Below are 20,416 nucleotides of genomic sequence, written 5' to 3'. Positions count from 1 at the left end.
GATTAAGAACTTAGTCATAAAGCTCCACAGAAATTAAAGATTATGGTTTTCTAACTGCTTTTTGCAAACACAACTGTTCCGTAGATCCAGGCACCATGTTTCAGCATCCTTTATTTCACCCCAATCAGTATTAAAAAATAGTCTTCACCTCCTCAGTAGTGCATCATGTTTAAATATGAGGTCTGAGAACTGCAAGTGTCAATTAATCACTAAGACTGACTCAAGAATAAAGCCAGTAAAGGAAGGAGCATGTAAAACTCTTCAAATTCATGTCAGACAGAAAATCTGTGATCTGCCTACTGAGGAGAAAATTCTCGCATTTTCAGGTGCACAGAAATGCTTTCCCTTAAAGGCTGATATTACCCAATCAATATGAGTAGATAAATTTCTGTGCACTATCAAAATAGATTAGAGACAGTGCCTAGTAAAATAGGTTTCTGAAATTTTCCTAGAAGACTCTGCTCCTCAAATCTATGTATCATTGGCTATTTTCCACTGAATGCAGCATATTTCTTATAGGATCTTCCCCACATGCAATGATGTAAAATTTTCTCTGGATTAACTTCCCAGGTGAGAGTGAACATGAAAGAATTCAGATGATATTTCCAGATGTGTCTGCTTTTACAGTGCTAATATCTACACTTTGCCCACAACAGGAAGGAAAGTGAAACACAGAAAAAAACAAATATGGAATTTAACAGAAAATAAAACCCCAAATCATACAATTTGCTTTAGAAAGGATCCCATCTCCTTTTTAGTTCATATTCACAATATTACACATGTAGAAATTCAGATGTTCATTGACTGCCACACCATCATGACATATATTTCCTGCACACTAGTAATGCCACTATGAAAATAACTTTTTCTTCAGAGTTAGTATGGTCCCAACCACATTAGCAATTAAGAAACACTTCATTAATTATAAAGTAAATATCTAAATTTAAAATAATGAAATTGCATAAAAAAATATAAATTATACATCTACAACAAAAAATTAATATCTACTAATAAAATTATCTGAATTTATTTACTTACATAATTAACTAATCACTTCTGTTTGTAATTAAAAATTGAACTTTTACCCCTATTACCTACAGCAGCCCTAACATATATTGGTAAGAACCCCTCCAGGACTTAGAAGTTTTGGTATCAGGGAAGATGAATGTTGAATAGGAAAGATTTTCAAAGGCTGCATTTTGGAAAAAAAAAAAATAATAATAATGACAGTTGTGGAAGGTATTCAAACCATATTAGGTTTTTATATTTATCCTGCTGTGATTTTTTCTTCTGCTGTCACAACACTGCAATGAACTTCACTAGCTCCCTTGATTAATTTCAGAGAAAAGCATCCCACAACAGAATTAAGTAAAATTGAACAAACTGTTAAAATACGAAAATATTCCAGCTAGCTCTCAGCAAAAAAAGCCCTTCTGCTGGGCTCTGCAGGTGATGAGCTACTCCCCCAAGTCTAGTGCCAGCCGCAGTTACCGCCAGTCCGGGGCCGAACGCCGCTGCGAGCGGCCCAGGGGCTGCAGGCGGTGAGTGAGTGAGGCCGGTGGCACTGACCGCTCGGAAAGGCACCAGCGCAGCTCTGCAGGGCACCACAGCTCACCCACACACAAAACCCCTTCAGTTCTGTAGGAAAACGTTCCACCTGGTGTGGGGCTGATCAAAGGAAAACACAGTCGGCAATTAGGAAGACAAAAAAGCTGACAGATCATTTCCACTGAGAAGCAGAGTAACTACGTGATAATGGAGACCTAACAACTGGAGAGCTTCGAGTAGCTCAGAAATCTCAAAAAGCATTTTGCTCCCAGTCACCTGTGCTTCTAAGGGACTACAGCAATTTACTTTTGAAGATTATGGTTGTTAGATATCTCAACTTTAATGCAAAACCTCTTCAAATTGACCTTCACACCTCAGATAATACACAGCTGATTTATTTCAACTCAACGTCCACAATGATGCTTCAATATTACTGTTTTGAATAAAACCAGCACTCCTTGAAAGATAATGCTTAACAAAATTATGTGTACTAAACCTGTCCATGTTGCACAGTTCCATCTGCCTTATTTTATAAAAGGTGATTTTAAAAGATGGCAAAATAATTTCCCTAAGTCACCTATAACTGCAAGAAAATGGCTTTAGAAAGAAAATTTTATAGCCATTTTACTTAAGCAGAAGCCCTCATTTTTCTTTTTGAACACTATTTTAAAATTAAAATATGCATTATTCTTTTTTTTTTTAATCTGCCACATGTTATATATTTACTGGCAACAAACAAATTAAATTATAAAGTGAAATACTCTGCTTTTCCAACATTCAGCTTTTGAATCAAAGTTGCATCTGGGGAGATAACACAGGAAAGCCTGCTTCTAGTAAATGCCTGTGCAATTTTGAAGACAAGTTAAGCTTAGATAGCTGAAACCTAAAATACCTAGAAAATGTAATTTTTTGACTTCATATCCCTCTATACATATCAAAGCAGAGAAGATCACTTGATAGATTTAGAGAAAAATCTTTAATAACAATATACAATTTATAAACACAATATACTGACTTTTACAAAAACAGTTAACTAAATGCCTGAAAGAAACAAAAACACTCCCAAGTTTAGCAGCATCTTCTTTAATACTGTTGCAAATTAAAAAGTTCCCTGAACAGAAGAAACTAAGAAAAGCAACAAAAAAGTTCTCAAACGAAGCAGATCTAAAGAACATGTAAATCCTGGCCTCTGAGCATTGTTAGCTTTATTGGCAAACTTTCTGGCAATCCATTAGGTGAGCCACCACAGTGCAAGTAGCTATGGAGGAGTCAATAACTTCAGAGACGTTTTTGTGGTGCAGAAATATATCCTTCATTAGATGGATTGCTCTGCTGTGTTTTTATTTTCACTTAGAATTTGAGATGGTGTGATACTAAACACTGTTGAAGGTGATAACAAGGTTAATGAAGGCTAAATATCTGTGGGTCAGCAGTGAATCAAGTGTAAGCCCTTTATAATGTAAGAATATAAATACAGAATTACTAGAGAATGTTAAAACATTCAAAAAATTGATGTGAAACAAGTGGCAAAATGTGACAAACTATGAAGGATACTGTTCCTTTGACTTAAGTCAATATTGTAGGAAACTGGCAGATAGTATACATATCCTGCAATTCAAAACCTCAGAAAAAGCCTTAAATATTTCAGCTGTAAGAACAATTCCCAGATTTTCCTTCTCTATATACTGTCTTTGTATAGCAAAATACTGCAACTGTAAAGACAGAATAGTGGCTAAAGGAACAGATTTTCAGTCATTCAACCATTAATTCTGAAATGTCACATGAGCAGGAAGGTCAAAGCTTAACAGATTCACTGAATATTCTAAGATGGAAGGGACCCACCTGATCAAGTGCAGCTCCCAGGTAAGTGGCCCAGGCAGGGACCGAGCCCACACCCTTGGTGTTACCAGCAGCAGGCTCTGACCAGCTGCTTTTCTCATATTGATACTCAGAGCACAAAAAGTCATCTTCCCTAATCCCAGTGGGGTTTGGACCTCTCAGGTGATGGTCATGAAGTGCATGTAAATAACCATATTAACAAAGATTCCCCTTTTGAATGCAGAATTATAACAAGTGTGAAAAATCTTAATCAAATTCTCTCTTGACTTTTCTTAATTTCATATATATAAAAGTGAAAGAATTACCAAAAGATTACTGGAAGGATATGAATGACCCAGTTTAAATAAACCTCTAGTCTCAGGTGAGTACATCAGTTCCATCAGGGACTTTTGATATTCAGAAAAACAGACACAAAAGAACTTTTGCAAGTCTCGTATGGAATTCTTAACTTCTAATCTTTGTAGTGAAAGCCCAACTATCTTTGCATCTGTTTATATCAATTCCAGGGTCAGTAGGATTTGCTTTTGATTAACTCAGTCTTGCAAAAAAGTCAGGAGGAACACAGATATGCAGTTTGGGGTTTTTAATTATTTAAATCGAAAAATGCATCTTTTCTTAATTCCACATAAACCCACATTCGTGCACCACAGAGCACACCAGACAACTGCTGCTGAATTAATGAGAACTACACGGACATTGCAGTACATTTGGTCCAGTGTTTAGAAGATAAAATAATTCCTTTGAGCAGTTTTACAGAAATTAGAAATACAAAGTGAGCTAAAGATCAAAAACAGTAACCAGAAATTATGGAACTCATGTTAAAAATGCCAAAATATAAACTGTCATGTTCTAGGTATAAGGACTTCTAGTTTTTGATTTAGTTTTGATAACAATTATATTACTTATAAAGTTGCTTGTAAATGACAAGCATTCAAAATTCAAAGTTGAAAATATCCCACTCAGCAACAAACTAACTTAGATTCAAAATATTTTAAAACACAGTCAAAAATCAATGGGAGAAGCTCTCAGGGGAATAACAATGGAATACTGTATAAAGACTAGACTGAATGTCTACAAGGAACTATACATATTAACATACCACCTGGGAGCCAAGAAATGAAATTTTATTTTGAACTGATCTTTCAGCTGACATAAGAAACAGTCAAATTAAAAAAAAAAAAAATCAAACTTATCTTTCATATTACCATTAAAGAAAGTGTGCGAGCCAGTTACATGCTGTAGATAGCTCAAGAAAATTTGGAAATCATCTGACTGATGATAATGTGACACTAAAAGCATTTTTATCTGCCCCTCATTCAAGTAAACACAAATGCCAGAAGACAGAATAAATAATTATGGGGTCCCTCAGCAGTTCAAGGGAATGGGTACTCTCCTTTTACAGTATTATTCCACATTCTACTAAAGAGAAAACTCAACAGTCCAGGTATCCTTCATTTAAGCAGAGGAACTCAATTAGAGTCAGAAAGACCACTGAAACCATTAGAGAATCCAAGGGCAGTCAGAAAGTAATTAAACTGATAATAAAAAGCAGGATAAAAGGAAAATAGTCCTTTTTACATAACATCCAGTTACTGAGAATGTACTTTAATTGGAAAAAAAAAATTATATAGAGAGAAGAAAATTACGTAATATCTTTTAAAAATGCAAAATGTTTGGCTATTAAAGGAAATTGCAATGATTTACTTTTCAGTATAAATCCTTTATCCTGTTATTATCCTAGAGGGAAGTATGACTGAATTAAATATGAGCAAAGTTAAAATCCGTTATTATAAACAACTTCAAATTTAGCAGTCAGTCTACAACAAAATAGCATTCTGTGTTTCTCAGTCACTAAACTTGGCAGACTGTGATCTTCAACATTTATGGATTGATGTCCAGAAAAAACATGACATAGAACACCAAGCAACAATGACAACAGATAATTTGGCTACACCAGCTAATGTAAAGTCTAGCTGCTTATATTCCTTTGTATGAAATATACATAAAACCATCTTGGCTTACAGCACAGTACCTTAAAAACATATGCTGACAAGCATTAATATACATGTAGAAGTTCTAAATATTATAACTCTGAAAGAATATTGAGTGTTTCAATGAAGGGAGGGTTGGTTATATGACAAGGAAATCTTACTAGGAATCCAAATTTAGGTTGCTTAAATGAAAACACTTATAACATTTTGCTATTCTTAAAATAAAAAAAAATAAAGTAAAACAGCCAGTCCAAAACAGTAATATATTTTTTCAGTTTAAAAACAGCAGAATACAAAAAGAATAAAACTTTTATTAAAAATAGTAACCAATCATAGACTTACTGCATTGCAAAGACATTTCAGTCATAGCATTGCATGACTAGAAACATGGTGGACATTTCAGTAATGATGGAGAAAATGCAGAAGCTTCCCATGCATATTTTATTTCATAACTTAAAAAAAGCCAATCATGTAATGACTGCATACATGCCTTCCTATTGTGGCTAAGGAGAATGAAAATAAACACATATGTTAAGCCAGATATTTCTAAGTCATCATGTCTGGCTAACTTGCATTCAATAATTTTTAAAACTCTGTGGGCTACTTAGAGTTGGTTCCAGGCAAGTCTGGCACATGTAGTTTATAGAAGTTCCAAAAAAAAGTTCATGTTATTTCCATAAGCTCTAAAAAAAAATAACCATGAGCCTATTAATTACTCTCAGACAAAGAATTCTACTACAATGTTATTAAGTACTACTACAAAATAATTAAGTCAAGATAATTATAGTTAAGTATACATTTAGAAAAGCAGCATGTGCCATTTGCTTTTACATTAAATGACATGTTTGAGTGACAGAACTATAAATACTGATGTAATTTACTCAGCATTGCCATGGCTCTCATTAAATGGACTAAACCTCAGGAAGTCATAAAATGTATCTGGCATGTCTTCCCTGGAAATCTTGTCAGGAGTGTGTTCTCGACCTAAGTTATTTAATATTTCTATTATTATTCTGCCTAATAATGCTAAGCAATGATATATAAGGATGAAATTCTTGATAATGAAGAGACTAAGTTAGTGACACGCAGGGCTTGGAATTGTGTAAAGCAGGATAGCAACAATATGCATTCATTTATAGGTAACATTTACATGTATTTAACTATAAATTTAGCACTGGATTATTTATTTTCTGCCACTGAAGGTACATCCTTGCTCAGTCAGGTTATAGATGAAAAAGTCAAGTTAGTCCATCCAGCCTGGCAAATACAGTAGAAACCACTTTTTAAAGCTACATAACTGTTATCAGCTATGATATTAACTTTCAACAGCTTCTCAAAATTCAGAAACTAGGACTACTTTTGGGCTAAGCCTGCCACTCATTCACACATGAAAAAAAAAAAAAAATCAAGATACCCTCCCTGCCTTTCACCTCTCCCCAACAGAGCAGAATGTTATTAGGGTCACTTTTCTGTGCAATGTTAAGTGCCACTCACAGACAGAGACAGACTGGGAGCAGTTGATTTAAATGATCCTGTTTGCTTTGAGTTCACAGAGGTAGGGAAGCAAGAGCACAGTTTCTATGCATGTCAGGTGACAGACACTAATGACACTTGAAACTAGTGCTGTCCCTGTGTTTTTGCTCTGCTCCAGTGTCTTTTGGCTACTTGTTAGACTTTTCATCAATGGAGAAGAGAAGAGTATTGTCACAAATGAATGCAACAATATCTATAAAAATCTGTCATGGATTAGGCAAATATATACTTGTTACCTTCTAGACTTATCATTGCAGCAACTCAAATGCCTGTTGGGAAGTAAGTATTACTTTAACTGGGGCCCCATCAAAATATATATGCTCTGTGAAACCTGAACTGATTAACGTGCCTAGAAAGAAGCAAAAAAATTGTCTTCAATACAATGCCAGTCTGATACAGTCCATTCAATGACAGACTACTGACAAATCACCAAGAACACTGAGCATTCAAAACTCTTTTCATTAAATTCATTAATGAACCTGTTTGAAGGCATTTGAAGTGTAGAAAGAAATGTTGCCATATATTAAAGCACTACACACGCACATCTACATAAATTTCTTCTAGGAAATTTCAGAGAATTTGGCTCCTGTAATATAGAAAATAATGCACAATTTAAGTAAAATTACCAAAAAAAAAAAAAAATATATCAAAGCTGTATAAAAGATGGTAGCTTTGTAAGAAATATTGTAGAATTTGGATGTGCATTCAAAGATTCCACCAACAGATGGCAGAAATGCACAACACTTACCAATAAAGTCATTGCAAATGACTGCACATTTAAGGTGCTGAGCAAGGGGGCTTTGCAACCTGTAGATGCACCAAAATCTAGTAAATTATTGCAAAGTCAAAGTGGTATCCCTACAACCAAGTTATCGGAGGACTTCTTTGTGTCAGAGTAATTAAATTCCATTAAACTATCTAAATTTTCCAAAAGGAAAATTGCTCTACACATTCAAATATGCTTTCAGGCTGAGCTGTTCTGTAGAGATTTTGGCAAGAAAGTGTACAGGGCATTAAAATAAATGTTGTTTTCATGCACAGATTTTAAACTAAAGTTTCATCTTGAAGAACAGTTGCTGGATGGATAGAAGACTTTACACCACCACCTTAACTACCTTAATAAGACACACCTGCTTTTTCTCTGAACTCATCTATCTCTAAACAAATTTCATTCTCTGATTCATCAAGACAGCTGAATTTCCACCAGCGTTGTTGGAAATACTCTTCTCTGACCAGGCATTGATACTGAAACCACAAGTCTCATCCAAAATTAATTGACATGTCTGTAACAGGACCTGGACAGAATTTGAGCAAACACTGGAAAAAAAGGATCCCCTTCCTTTACTGTGCTAATCAGCACCTGAAGAGATTTGTTCTCTATGCTTTGCATGTGTCTGTATTTGCATCTGTTGTCTGTCTTCTTTCCCCAATATATATCTGAAATTATTTTCTGAATAAAGAACTACAGCATCAGCAGCAACCTAGACTAAAAGGCATGTCAGGGAATAAGGATGAAGAAAAAATCCTTCTGATAATAGAGTTTACTAGGAATCATATAGTTTCTATCACTTGATGTTCTGAACAGTAGAATAGATGAAACATACGGTCAGAAAAAAGGAAGGAAGATTGTTTACAAGCTCTTTAACTTCAATTTCTGTGATTCAATAATAAGACACTATCAAATTCATATATTATGTTGTATTAATAACTTTGTGTTAATATCACAATCTAAGGCTGATTGTTCCTCATTCATATATTTTCGCAAATGTGAAGTCAAGATCATATTTCTTATGCTAAATTCCCCTCTAACAATACAATCTGTCAAGGCAATTTAGTTCAATACAGTCAGATCATAAAATCAATATTTCTTTTTTCAAAAGCATACAAGTACATTATTAAAGGCATTTCAGTTATTTGAATTAGCTTTGCTATCACAGAAGATAGCGTAACGGTTTTAAGTGTGCAAAGTGTTGTTAAGTCTTTACTAAATAAACCTGGAAGACATTCACTTGTTGTAGGACCCTTCAATTTTTCAGACTGCAAGCTATCCAAAGGAAAAAAATTCTGAATCTGAAACTTAGCTAGAATACTCAAATTATGACAACTTTGTGGCAAAAAAATAATTTACCATGCCATTATTTCTCCCATTGCAAATTCTTTTCTGTCCAAGAGCCCTTTTAGCCTACCTTCACTTAGACTACAAACAAAATACACAAACTCAGCAATACATCAAAATAATTTGGTTGAAATTCACTGTCAAAATCACCTGTAAATCATTCTTCCCTTGGGAAGATTCTCTCCACTCTGTAGAATCCTGCACCTGGAGAACTGTCCTACCATTTATCAGGAAGTTTCCTGTATAGAGTTGTGCAAGCAATACATATGATTTGATAAAGCACAGCTGTAGTTTATGGAAAAATGTAATGGGGATCTAGATGAAAACGAGCATCCAAAAACACACTGATGTTCATATCTGTAGAGTTTTCAAGTCAGAACAGAAGAAACTTTTATACAGCATGATAAAGCACAGTACATCACTGAATTTTACTGAATATAGATTAATTAAAAATTTCTTTTCTATTGGTACTTCCCCCAATTTTTCAATAATATGTAGCTCTTTCCATATGTCAAATGCATTCTTTTCACATGCTTCCTTTTCTTATGGTGTCCTGTGCACACAAAAATGATACCACAGAAACCCTTTCTGAAGGATTTACCAAATCTAAATATCTGGTATTTTGCAGGTTTGAAGTGCTGTTTTGCATTTAGCTTTAGTTTAGACATTGTTCATAATGACAATCCTAGAAACATTGATCATAATGACATTGCTAGAAACCTTATGCTAGAAAAAGGATAATCTGATCTGTCTTTCAATACCAAATGTTGTCTGCAAACTGGAATCTAGGTAGATGATGAGATTTTAAACATCCTTTATGCATACTGATTGAAAATTTAATTCATTTACAGCATTTCAAGTTGCAAAAATGTATGTTAAGAACAGCTGAATACAAAAGAGTAGCAGGGAAAGGAGAAGACTTCACATACTAAGAGCTACACAGTAGGTGAATGATGGCATTTCTGAGCAAGCATAAGAACAGAAAAAATCCACTGGCTTTCCACTACAGTACATGAACAGATGATACACCCAGAGCACGTCCTTTGCTATGCTTCTCATCTTTGCTGTAAGCACTTGCTGCTCTAAAGGCAAAGTTTATTACTTATTTAGGATAGTTCGGTTTCTTTCAAATACTGCTCAAACTGTGGGTCTATACTGATACTAGTCAGTCAACTAAACCAGGACAGCTCTTGGAGAATTAGGCATTCAGAGAGCCACATTGGGAACTTGGATTCTGCCAAGTACTTCAGTGAACTCATTACAGCAGACTGACATGAATCAATAATGAAATAAACTGGAAAGACCCTGATGCACAATACATTCCAGATGGTGCATTTTATTTCAGCTCCTAAATGATATTGAAATCGAAAGTGTACAAAGGAGACCTGCTAAATCATTAAGAAATTCTTAAAATGTGCCAATGTTGAATGATTTTCACATTGCCTAACCTTAAGCCCTCTCTATTTACTTGCCTTACTAAAAGGCAAACCTCACTGCTAATCCTACATACACATGGGGACAACTTGTGCAAAACCCACAACTTAAACATTCTTAATTCCCCTCAGCAGAAGGATATCTCTCTCAATTACGATATTTATATAAAATAAAAAGGCAAAGTAGGCATCTAACCTGAAACTAAATAATATGGTCTAAACACGCTCCTTTCCTCCCTACTCATACACTCAGTTCTAACACTGTATTACCTACACATATGACCAAAGCATTTGAGCTCTACAGGCAGTAAAATTGGCCATCCCTTTTAAAGGTGTAAAGGAATGCACCAGCTTCATTAATATTCTTCTATATATTACTTTAAAATTCTTTCATCACAGCTGCTCAAAATACCTTGCTGGTCTAAACTGAAGCTAGGTTAGGAATCCAAACAATTCACATTTTTGAATTAGTGAATGATTTCACTAAGGATGATTTATCTAAAATTAAAACCCCTCTGGAAGCAGGTGTAAAGCTAAAACATTGTAAATCTCTTACTCCTAAGATGACTACTTTAAAAAACACATCAGTTTTTTTTCCTCAGCGGGTGATAAATGTCTCAGGGGGATTCCATGAGGAAACAGGCAAAGTGGGGCTATAAACAAGAAATCAAGATAATGTGATGTTGGTGCAATTAAGAGATACGAAAATCCTTTCAACCCTATGAGTGCTTAACTCTTCCTGAAAACTGACATAAAACTTATAAAATCTATGCAGCAGAAACTGCTAAATGTGCAAACGCTCTCATTATCCCCGTCAGTAGTGTTAGCCGGATTGCTGTGTCACCATGAGTCAGTCACTTACGCAGTCACTTTCATGAAGGGTATTCATTCCAAATAATTATCTCTGCCTCATTTCCCAGAGTTTGTGGTCTTGCTACTTTCTCATTTCATATTCCTTTTCAATGGCTTCTGTGATTCTATTTATTCTCTCAGATAGCCTCCAAGGATTTCAATCTCAAAGTTTCTGAGAAACTCTGATACATCACATACAGGAGCGAAAATTCATCCATTAATTCACATAATGCAAGGAATCTGAGATTAAGTTATAGCTACAGAAATCAGCAATTTTCTTTCAAGGATAAGCACGTTTTTTACTTACATACCTTCTTTTTAAATTTTATTTCCTGTCATAATGTGGAACTGTATGACATTTTCTCTTTCAAAAGGCCTTACTTAGTTTTCCATATATGACAGAAGTGATATGTGGTAAAGAGCGTAATCATAGGAGGATATGTTGTGATTTTTCTGGCTGTTTTACTGCTTTATTCCCTGGCATACTGATATCCACTAATATGGTTATATGACCTTTACTGTGGTTATAAATTTACTGATCTCTTTCCATTAAAAAAAACATCAATTTGTGTATCTTTGCCCTTCTATATTAAGATGAAATATTAAAAGACTATTAAAGAGCCTCTGGTTTATTTTATTTTCCATATGAAACATTTACAATAACTATTCTCTTCAGCTTTCAGGGAAAATGAGTGCCTGTATTTCTGGAGGGATGAATTGCCAAACTGTGAGGTTTCATATACTGTCTAAAGACATGTCATTCAAAAAGTATGCCATTTTTAGGATGCTTTCTCTGAATAAAAAAATCACAGTATTTGATGTTTATTTTTTCCTTATGAAAGAGCATATAACACTTGTACAAGAAACTCCATTTGGCACATTATGGACGTTTTTTAATTGAGTGTACTCTATTTCATTTTGCATTTCCTTTTACATGTGGCATATCTTTTCTAATGCATTCCCAGCAGTCCAACAAAAATATTAAGTGTCTAAATGTCTCTTCCGACTAAGTCACTTCAGTGGATTCAAAATTTAGCCACACCAGCTTAAAGAATGCAATGAGAATATATTGATTTCATTGATTTCATGGATCAATATATTGATACATGGCAGTCCAGTTCAGTGAGTGAATGACCTAAATCACCTGTTCAGGTTACAAGCTGAGACAAATCAAATTCATGGCTTGATAAAGGCAGGTTGTTACACAGTACTTCCAAAATGGAGTACTCCAACACTTAGAGAAGGAGATAATATTAATGAGTTGAAAACAAAACAGATATAGTAAGTTTATGCGACAAAATCCACCTTTCTGCTTAAAATTCATTTCGAAAACAACTTTGGTAACAACTTCTATTTACAAAATGACATAAGATGAAGAAATTCTCCACCCAAACGTGCAAAGTTGAAATAATTTGATAACAAGCATTTTAAAGGTAAAACTATTGTACTTACCAAGCCAACTTCTGTTTAAATATACTGACACAAACACTGGAGGGACCGTGAAGAAATCTACCACTGAGTTAACTTCTAGCCAAAACCATAGCTTGTCATTGGCTGCTATAAACTGGAAAGAAAAAAAAAAAGAGGGGAAGAGATGAAAGAAGCAGATTATTCTCATGCTGATTGCAGATATCTGTTATAAAATATTAAACTCAAAATTAGTGTAGTAACTGATATTTTGAGTCAGTCCAGACAAAACATGTCTCACTGGAAAGAAGTCTATATTGTGAATTTCTTGATCATAATACTGAGATTAAAATAAAAGGTCTAACTAAAGAGATAGATCATCTATGTTATCAGATGCAATATCTGTGCTAAAAATACTTTTTCCACATTTATTGACAATGTATCAGTAATACTAGAAAAGTTTAGGCAATTATAAAGTATTTTGAAGTACATCACCTTTGTTCCAGCACACCAAATATGCTGGTAGTAGTCTTATCATGTATCTGTTGTTCACAAATTTCTCAATACAGAACAGTTTATACAGAGTCCCATTGCTACATGTCCAGAGGAGATCAGCAGGGTGACTCCTACAAAGCATAGTTCAGGACTGCAGCAGCACCTCAGGCTTTTGAATGGAACCACAGATGTCATCATTTTTCTTTCCTGAATACAAAATCAGCCCAGAGAAACTGGCAAGCTTAGATGCCAAGGGCATCATCATTAGAACTTGCCTATGTGCATAAATAAGGTGAAACTACCTTTGTATTTGATTAATAATTAAAAAGTAATGAAAACACTTGCTTTATATAAATATTAAATGTAAATATACAAATAAAGGGAAAAAAACAAGTGTTTCATGAAGATATTTAATGGAGCAGTTCTAAGTCTTGAAACTTTGACTTACGCATTTCAAAACAAATTTTTTTGAGTTAAAGATGATATTTTCTTTCTTTCAAAAAAAATACAATCTCTATTTCAATCACCATGTACAGCAGCTGCCTTCCCTCCTGACTCTTGCTACCAAAGACACACTACTTACACGCAAGCCAAAGTAGAGTAGGAAGAACACATTGAAAGCCATGTCGATCTGTAATGTGAAATCTTTGTAGAAATTCTGGCAGGATTCTATTGGGCTATTTGAAAGACAAAGAAATCAGAATAAATTGTCAGTATATGAGTTTTTACTCTGCTGAGAATTGTATGCATTTTGTTAAAGACCTTGATCCAGAAATCACATTTCTGTTTTCCAGTCGTTTATAAGATACAAGCAAGCATTTCAAAGGAATTATTTCATTCATTCAGTTAGTCATTCATACAGTGTTTATATTGACCTGTTCAGGTAATATTTGAAAATTAACATGCAGATACCTTTAGGAGAGGACAAGCAGGAGAATACCTCAGGATTGCTTAACCCCACATTAACCCTTAAAGAACTGACTTCTTTCTAAAGAAGACACACCTATGATACTTTAGGAAGAAACCTAACAAGTACACAGGTACAGTGAAACATTACATGCTTTTAAGTCATAAAACCTTTAACAAAAAATAGTTGCTTAGGAATACATTACCCATTAGCAACCTGGAGTACTTAGTCTTGTAGAATCCCTTGTTTATAAAAAGTTGATTGGAATTTTTTTTCTATTTCTCACTTTTTTTTTCCTTTTTTTTTGTTTTTTTTGTTTTTTTTGTTTTTTTGTATGGCCATTTAATGTACTTTATGTACAGTACTATGAACTGAGTAGAAAAGCAGCATAGCCCACTGGTAAAATTAAATAACAAAATAAATTGAAGAATTTGAAGCAGTACTCTAAGGGTTAATTTCTGCATGCAGGTTAATTAAAATACCCTTGTGTGTATCAGGCAGCCATTGCAAATTTTAGCTTATTATTTTATGCTCTACTTGACAGTGGGACAAATCCAAAGCTTACTCTATACAAACTGGTACTTTATAAATATACTTTTTTTTAACTAAGGGAGGTGGTAACTTCCATAAGTATCATCAGTGATTTATTTGTGAGGTTTCTAAAACAGGTTGTTGAAGCCACAGTCCAATGTTGTAGTCATAGACCAAAGTGAAAATCATGTCCCAATATATGTCAATGTATATACTATATATACATAATGTCCCATCATATATACATATATATACACACATATATTGCAAATGATCATGTGTTCATCACAACTGTAACAGAGGGAAACTAGAACGTAGATCATTTGAACATTTGGAGCCCTAGAAAAAATCCTTTTAGAAAAGCGGAAATTTGTTGGCTTTCTAGATCAAATAAATCACTGAGCATGAATACAATACCAGTTAGTATAGCAGTAGTTCTGCAAATATAATGCTAGACTGCTCAACAAGCAAGATTCTATGCATTATGAATGTCAGGTACCTAACTTAAGGCATAAAGGAAGTTACCTGGACTACCAGGTCATTACACATGCAGCCAAATTTTCCATTCCTTGTATACATTTCAGGTCAAACAAGTTAATTACAGCATGCTCTCTCCTGTCTCTAGATGCATGAATGTATACAGCAAAATTCTCCTTGATGTACAATCGGTTCATATTTTAAGAAGCTTCAGTGCTACAGGAAATTTTATTAGAATTGTTTTTCAAAGGCTATTTGAAAAGGCATTGAAGTGATGAGACACTTCTGTTATAGCTCAAATAAAATTGATTTACAAGAGCAGGTAGAAGGGAAGAGAAGCCAATGTTAACATAAAGGAGAGCAGACAATACCTCACATTTAAAAACACAGTTTTAGCTACAAAAACAGTGGATGTAATTTGAGAACCCAAATGGATAATTTTCTGTACGGCACTAATGAGAACAAGGGATTTTGTCAAAATAAGGTAGGCCACACTGAGTCACAGTGCACCCTACCAACAGAAGTACAGAGGAACAGAACCAACAGCCCTGCACCAACCCTTAACTCCAGCTTAGGTACCTGCAAAAGCTGGAGAAATTCACTGAAGCTAATGGAATTGCAGAGGCTTATAACCAGGATAGAGAGCAATTTTTAGTTAAGGTCAGCTAAGGTTGCAGCTAACAGCTCTACTTTTGTGTCACTGTCTGTTACAAAAACCTACAAGATCTGACAAATTACCTAATGCATAACACATCTTTTTTTTTTTTTTTTTTGCAAAACACTTAGCAGAATGGATGACAATTCTGATTTGTGACTTTTGTTCACCTAATACCAAAATTGCACTTTCTGCTAGTGATATCCTTTAAGCTTCCTTCATTTCAGAGAGCATCCCTCTCTTTCAATGTTTAAGTTGTCCATTTCAAAGACAAACACAGCATCCTTTTTTTTTTTATATTTCAAATGATGATTTTGTCAGAAGGGCATGATACTGAAGAAATTATTAATTTTTTTCACAGATGGATTATAAAAGATTTTAAACATTCTAAATCAAACTTTCAGTTTGGATTTTTTATTTTTCTTTTCACCAGTAGCTGACATGTGAGCTGGCAGAAAAATATGGCCACTAATGTTTATCATTGCACAATTCAGCCTGCTGCATAAAGGAAGCCAATGTGAAACTCGCCTTTACATTGAGTTTCCCAAAACCAGAAGTGCTCTAAGTACTTCTTAGTAGTGCACTAGGGTCTCCAGGACCAGTAATAATACTAATAAAACTCCCTGGTTTATAATAAAACCACATGGCATATCCTACGGGATTTCACCCAATTCGGGCAGCAAAGGTTTCACTTCTGAAAAAGACAACAGACTATTAGAAACATTTTTATTCCCCTTCCATGTAAGCATGGTTTCATACATTTCTACCACAAAACAACAGGAGAAACAATGATAAAATCAATGAAACAGCATTCTAGCAATACAAGGAAAGATTTCATATAACTAGATAAAAATTACAGTAATGATGGAACTCTAAATGCAATGGGTGCCTCCCCCTAAAAAAAGTGGCAGGATCAATACTCCAACAATTGATGTGCACATGTGGTAAATGAGCCAGCTAGGGAAGGCATCCCACCAGAAATGTTTTTCTGAACAGAGAAGGACTGGTGGCTGATGGGACAATAGGAGGTTGTCTTGGGCACAAGCAATCACAAAATGATAGATTTTGATTTCTGAAGAAATAATGTGGGGGGCAGCAGGACCCCCAGAGGGCAGGTTTTGGCCTGTTTATGATGCTGGTAGAGAAAGACCCTTGGGATGCAGTCCTAAAGGGCAAAGGAGCCCAGGAAGGCTGGACATGATTCAAGATGGAAATCTCAAATGCACTGAAGCAGGCCATCCCTTTGTGTCAAAAGATGAGCTGGCAGGGAAGACCATCAGCCTGGCTGAACAGAGAACTTTGGCTGGAATTCAGGAATAAAAGTGCATCATCTTTGGAAGAAGGGCCAGGCAACTCTGGAAGGCTTCAAGGATGTTGTGAGGTTATGAAGGAAGAAAATTAGAAGGGCCAAAGCCCAGCTAGAACTAAATCTAGTTACTGGCATAAAAGGCAATAAAAAACATTTCTAGAAATAAATCAGCAACAGAAGGAGAGCTAAGTAGAATCTCCATCTTTTATTGGATGGAAACATAATGAAAAAGAATGAGGAGAAGTTGGAGGTACTTAATACCTGCATTGCCTTGCAGTCTTTAACAGCAAGAGCAGTTGTCTTCTGTGAACCCAGCACCCTGAGCTGGAAGACAGATAGGGAGCAGGATGAAGCCCCCACAATCCAAGGGGAAATGGTCAGAAAAATACATTTAGACAGAAATCAAGGGGGCTGCATGGAATCCATCCAAAGATACTGAGGGAGCTGGCAGAAGTGCTCACCAAGCTACTTTCCATCATTTATCAGCAGACCTGGTTAACTGGAGAGGTCTCACCTCACTGGAAATTAGGAAATATGACACCTATCTACAAGAATGATCAGAAAGAGGATTCATGCAACTACAAGCCTGTCAGCTTGACCTTGGTGCTGAGGAAGGTCTTGAGTGCCAGCACAAAGCACATGTAGGACACCATGGCATCAGGTCCAGCCTGTTTGGGGTTATGAAACGCAGTGCTGCTTGACCAATCTGATCTCCTTCTATGCAAGGTGACTTGCTTGGTGGATGAGGGAAAGGCTGTGAAAGCGACCCAGATTTTAGCCAAGCTTTTTACACCATTTCTCACAGCTGGAGAAACTGGAGAAACTGACTGCTCATACATTGGACTAGCTGGGTAAAAGACAGGCTGGATGGCGGAGCCCAAGGAGTGGAGCAAAAGGAGTCAAATCTACCCGGTGTCTGATCACTAATGGTGTTCCCCAGGTCCCAGCTTTGGAGCCAGTGCTGTTTAATATCTTGATCTATGATCTGGTCAAGGGAATTGAGTGAGTTTTCAGTAAGCTCCCAGACGACAGCAAGTTGAGCAGGAGTGATGATCTGCTAGAGGGTAGGAAGGCTCTGCAGAGGGATCTGAACAGGCTGGATCCATGGGCTGAGGCAAATTGTGTGAGGTTCCTGCACTCGGGTCACAACAATCCCATGGAGTACTACAGGCTTGGAGAAGAGCAGCTGTAAAGTTGTTCACTGGAAAAGGACCTGAAGATGCTGATAAGCAGCCAGCATGCCGTGAGCTAGCACATGCCAAAGTAGCCAAGGGCAATAAGGTCCGGGCTTATAACAGGAATAGTGTGGCCAGCATGGCCAGGGAAGGGACCATCCCCATGTACTCAGCCCTGGTGAGGCCACCCCTCGAGTGCTGTGTCCAGCTCTGGGCCTCACACTGCAAGACAGCGAGGGGCTGAGGCAAGTCCAGAGACGGGCAACAGCTGGAGAAGGGTCGGGAGCACAAGGGGCTGGGGCTGTTCAGCCTGGAAAACAGCAGGGTCAGGAAGGACCTTATCACTCTCTATCACTCCCTAGGGCCAGGCTGTAGCAAGGTGGGGGTCGACCTCTTCTCCCAAATATAAGTGACAGAACAAGAGGAAATGGCCTCAAGTTTTGCAGGGGAAGGTTAGACTGGATATTAGGGAACAATTTTTCACTGAAAACACATTGAAAGAGGCTGCCCAGGGAAGTGGTTGAGTCACCATCCCTGGAGATATTTAAAAGATGTATAGTTGTGGCACTTGGAGACACGGTTTAGTGGAAAACTTAAAGGTCACTTCTAAAAGAAATGATTCTATGATTCTCTAATATTTATAAGTACTTTGAAAGAGCATCTTTGATTATCTAAACAATTTTTATATCAAAATTAGTAGTTATGAAGCCCAGCTGTACACTTATAATAAGCATAAACTACTTCATTAAGCAAGAGTGACTACAAGAGAGGTAACAAAATAATTCCATTTAATTTTACATATATGGGGCAAAATTTGACCAGGTGTTTCCAGCATCCTTAAAGCTTTGCTGCAATCAAGACTGAAGCCAACACTGTGCACAACACTTTTACCATGATGTACCACTTGTCACTTCGATTCAAAAGAACTTACTGCTATTTAAAGAATTATTTTTGTCACCAGTTTACATCATATATTTATTATTATTGCTTATTTCTGGTTGGCTTAAAATGTTTCTAATGCATCAAAATGTTTCTACTGGAATTATTCCTTGAATAGTCATAAAATGAGGGGTAGAGAGAAAAAAAATTATTTTTAATGTTTTTTGAAATTGTTTCTGTGAGTATATTAATATGAAAGTTCTCACAGAAGCCTTCGTGCATTTCCAGGACTTCGGGGGAAATGGGAAGGGAAAATGTTTATTTTAAGACATATTAATCTAGTTGCATTTTGTCGAGTGTTTTGAAGATATGTATGTAAAGCTTTCATAAACTGCTACAGAATAAATTACTTCTACTGTAACTTCAAGAAAGTACTGATGTTAATATCTTACTACAGCTGTTACAACTTCAGAACTTTAGGAAGCTATTGAAAATTTTAGAAATTCAGAGAATTGTCCTAATTTACAATCTTAATTTTGTAAATCTGCCTCATGAATGGTGGAGGAAAAGCCAAAACCATTACAGAAACAAGAGAAAAATATTTTTTAATTTAGAATCAATACAATAAAATATAAAACTTAAAATACTGATCAGACAAAAAATCAAGAAGTTTTTATTTCTGGTATTCATGACAATTTTTAGACTGCACAACAGTACATTATATGAAAAAACAGGAAATGTGCAATTTTCATCAGAAGGAATGTCCATTGATGAGAGTAAATTTTAAAATGAAATCATAACTATGTACAGAAATACCAGTTGATGCTGCTAAAACACAAAACAAATAAATAAATAATTAAGAGAAACCACTTAATATTTAGAAGTTAATTAGTATTGCATCATCTGAAGACATTACACTCACTGCACTTTCCAACTGTATTTCAATGCATTTAATATATATCAATTTGGGGCATATAAATTTTTTTTTGTACATAAAACTGCTTAAAGTGGCAGGTTTTTTTTTAATTATTTTGTTTTACTGGAAGCTCCTCTTTAATATTGAATTCCCTCAAATTTACTTCTAGGGCAAACCAAATTTTATGAAGCCTAGAGTAAAAAAAAATTGGCACAAATTTGATATAGTAGTGTCTGTTTATACTCCTTTAATACATATTTTGAACAGTACAGCAAAAAAGAAAATTAAGTCGGTTATGGTTAGGCTTTTTAACTCTGTTTCAGTGATGTAGTACTAAAGTAAAACTATAGAAA

General features: G+C 35.5%; 1 protein-coding gene across 44 annotated transcripts in view; it reads right to left on the bottom strand.

Annotated features, from left to right (window-relative positions):
* Positions 1-20,416, bottom strand: part of KCNMA1 (potassium calcium-activated channel subfamily M alpha 1) — a 425,312-nt gene that overhangs the window by 167,165 nt on the left and 237,731 nt on the right. For all 44 annotated transcript variants that reach the window (XM_072931472.1, XM_072931474.1, XM_072931471.1 and 41 more), the window contains 2 exons: positions 13,798-13,891; positions 12,765-12,876 (listed from right to left, as the gene is read on the bottom strand). In XM_072931472.1, the coding sequence (XP_072787573.1) occupies positions 12,765-12,876; positions 13,798-13,891 (206 nt within the window). The remainder of the gene's footprint in view (positions 1-12,764; positions 12,877-13,797; positions 13,892-20,416) is intronic.

The sequence above is a fragment of the Taeniopygia guttata genome, chromosome 6, assembly GCF_048771995.1.
Source record: "Taeniopygia guttata chromosome 6, bTaeGut7.mat, whole genome shotgun sequence".
NCBI lineage: Eukaryota > Metazoa > Chordata > Aves > Passeriformes > Estrildidae > Taeniopygia > Taeniopygia guttata.
Note: the sequence above shows the minus strand (reverse complement) of the source record. Positions and strands in the feature narration are given on the sequence as shown.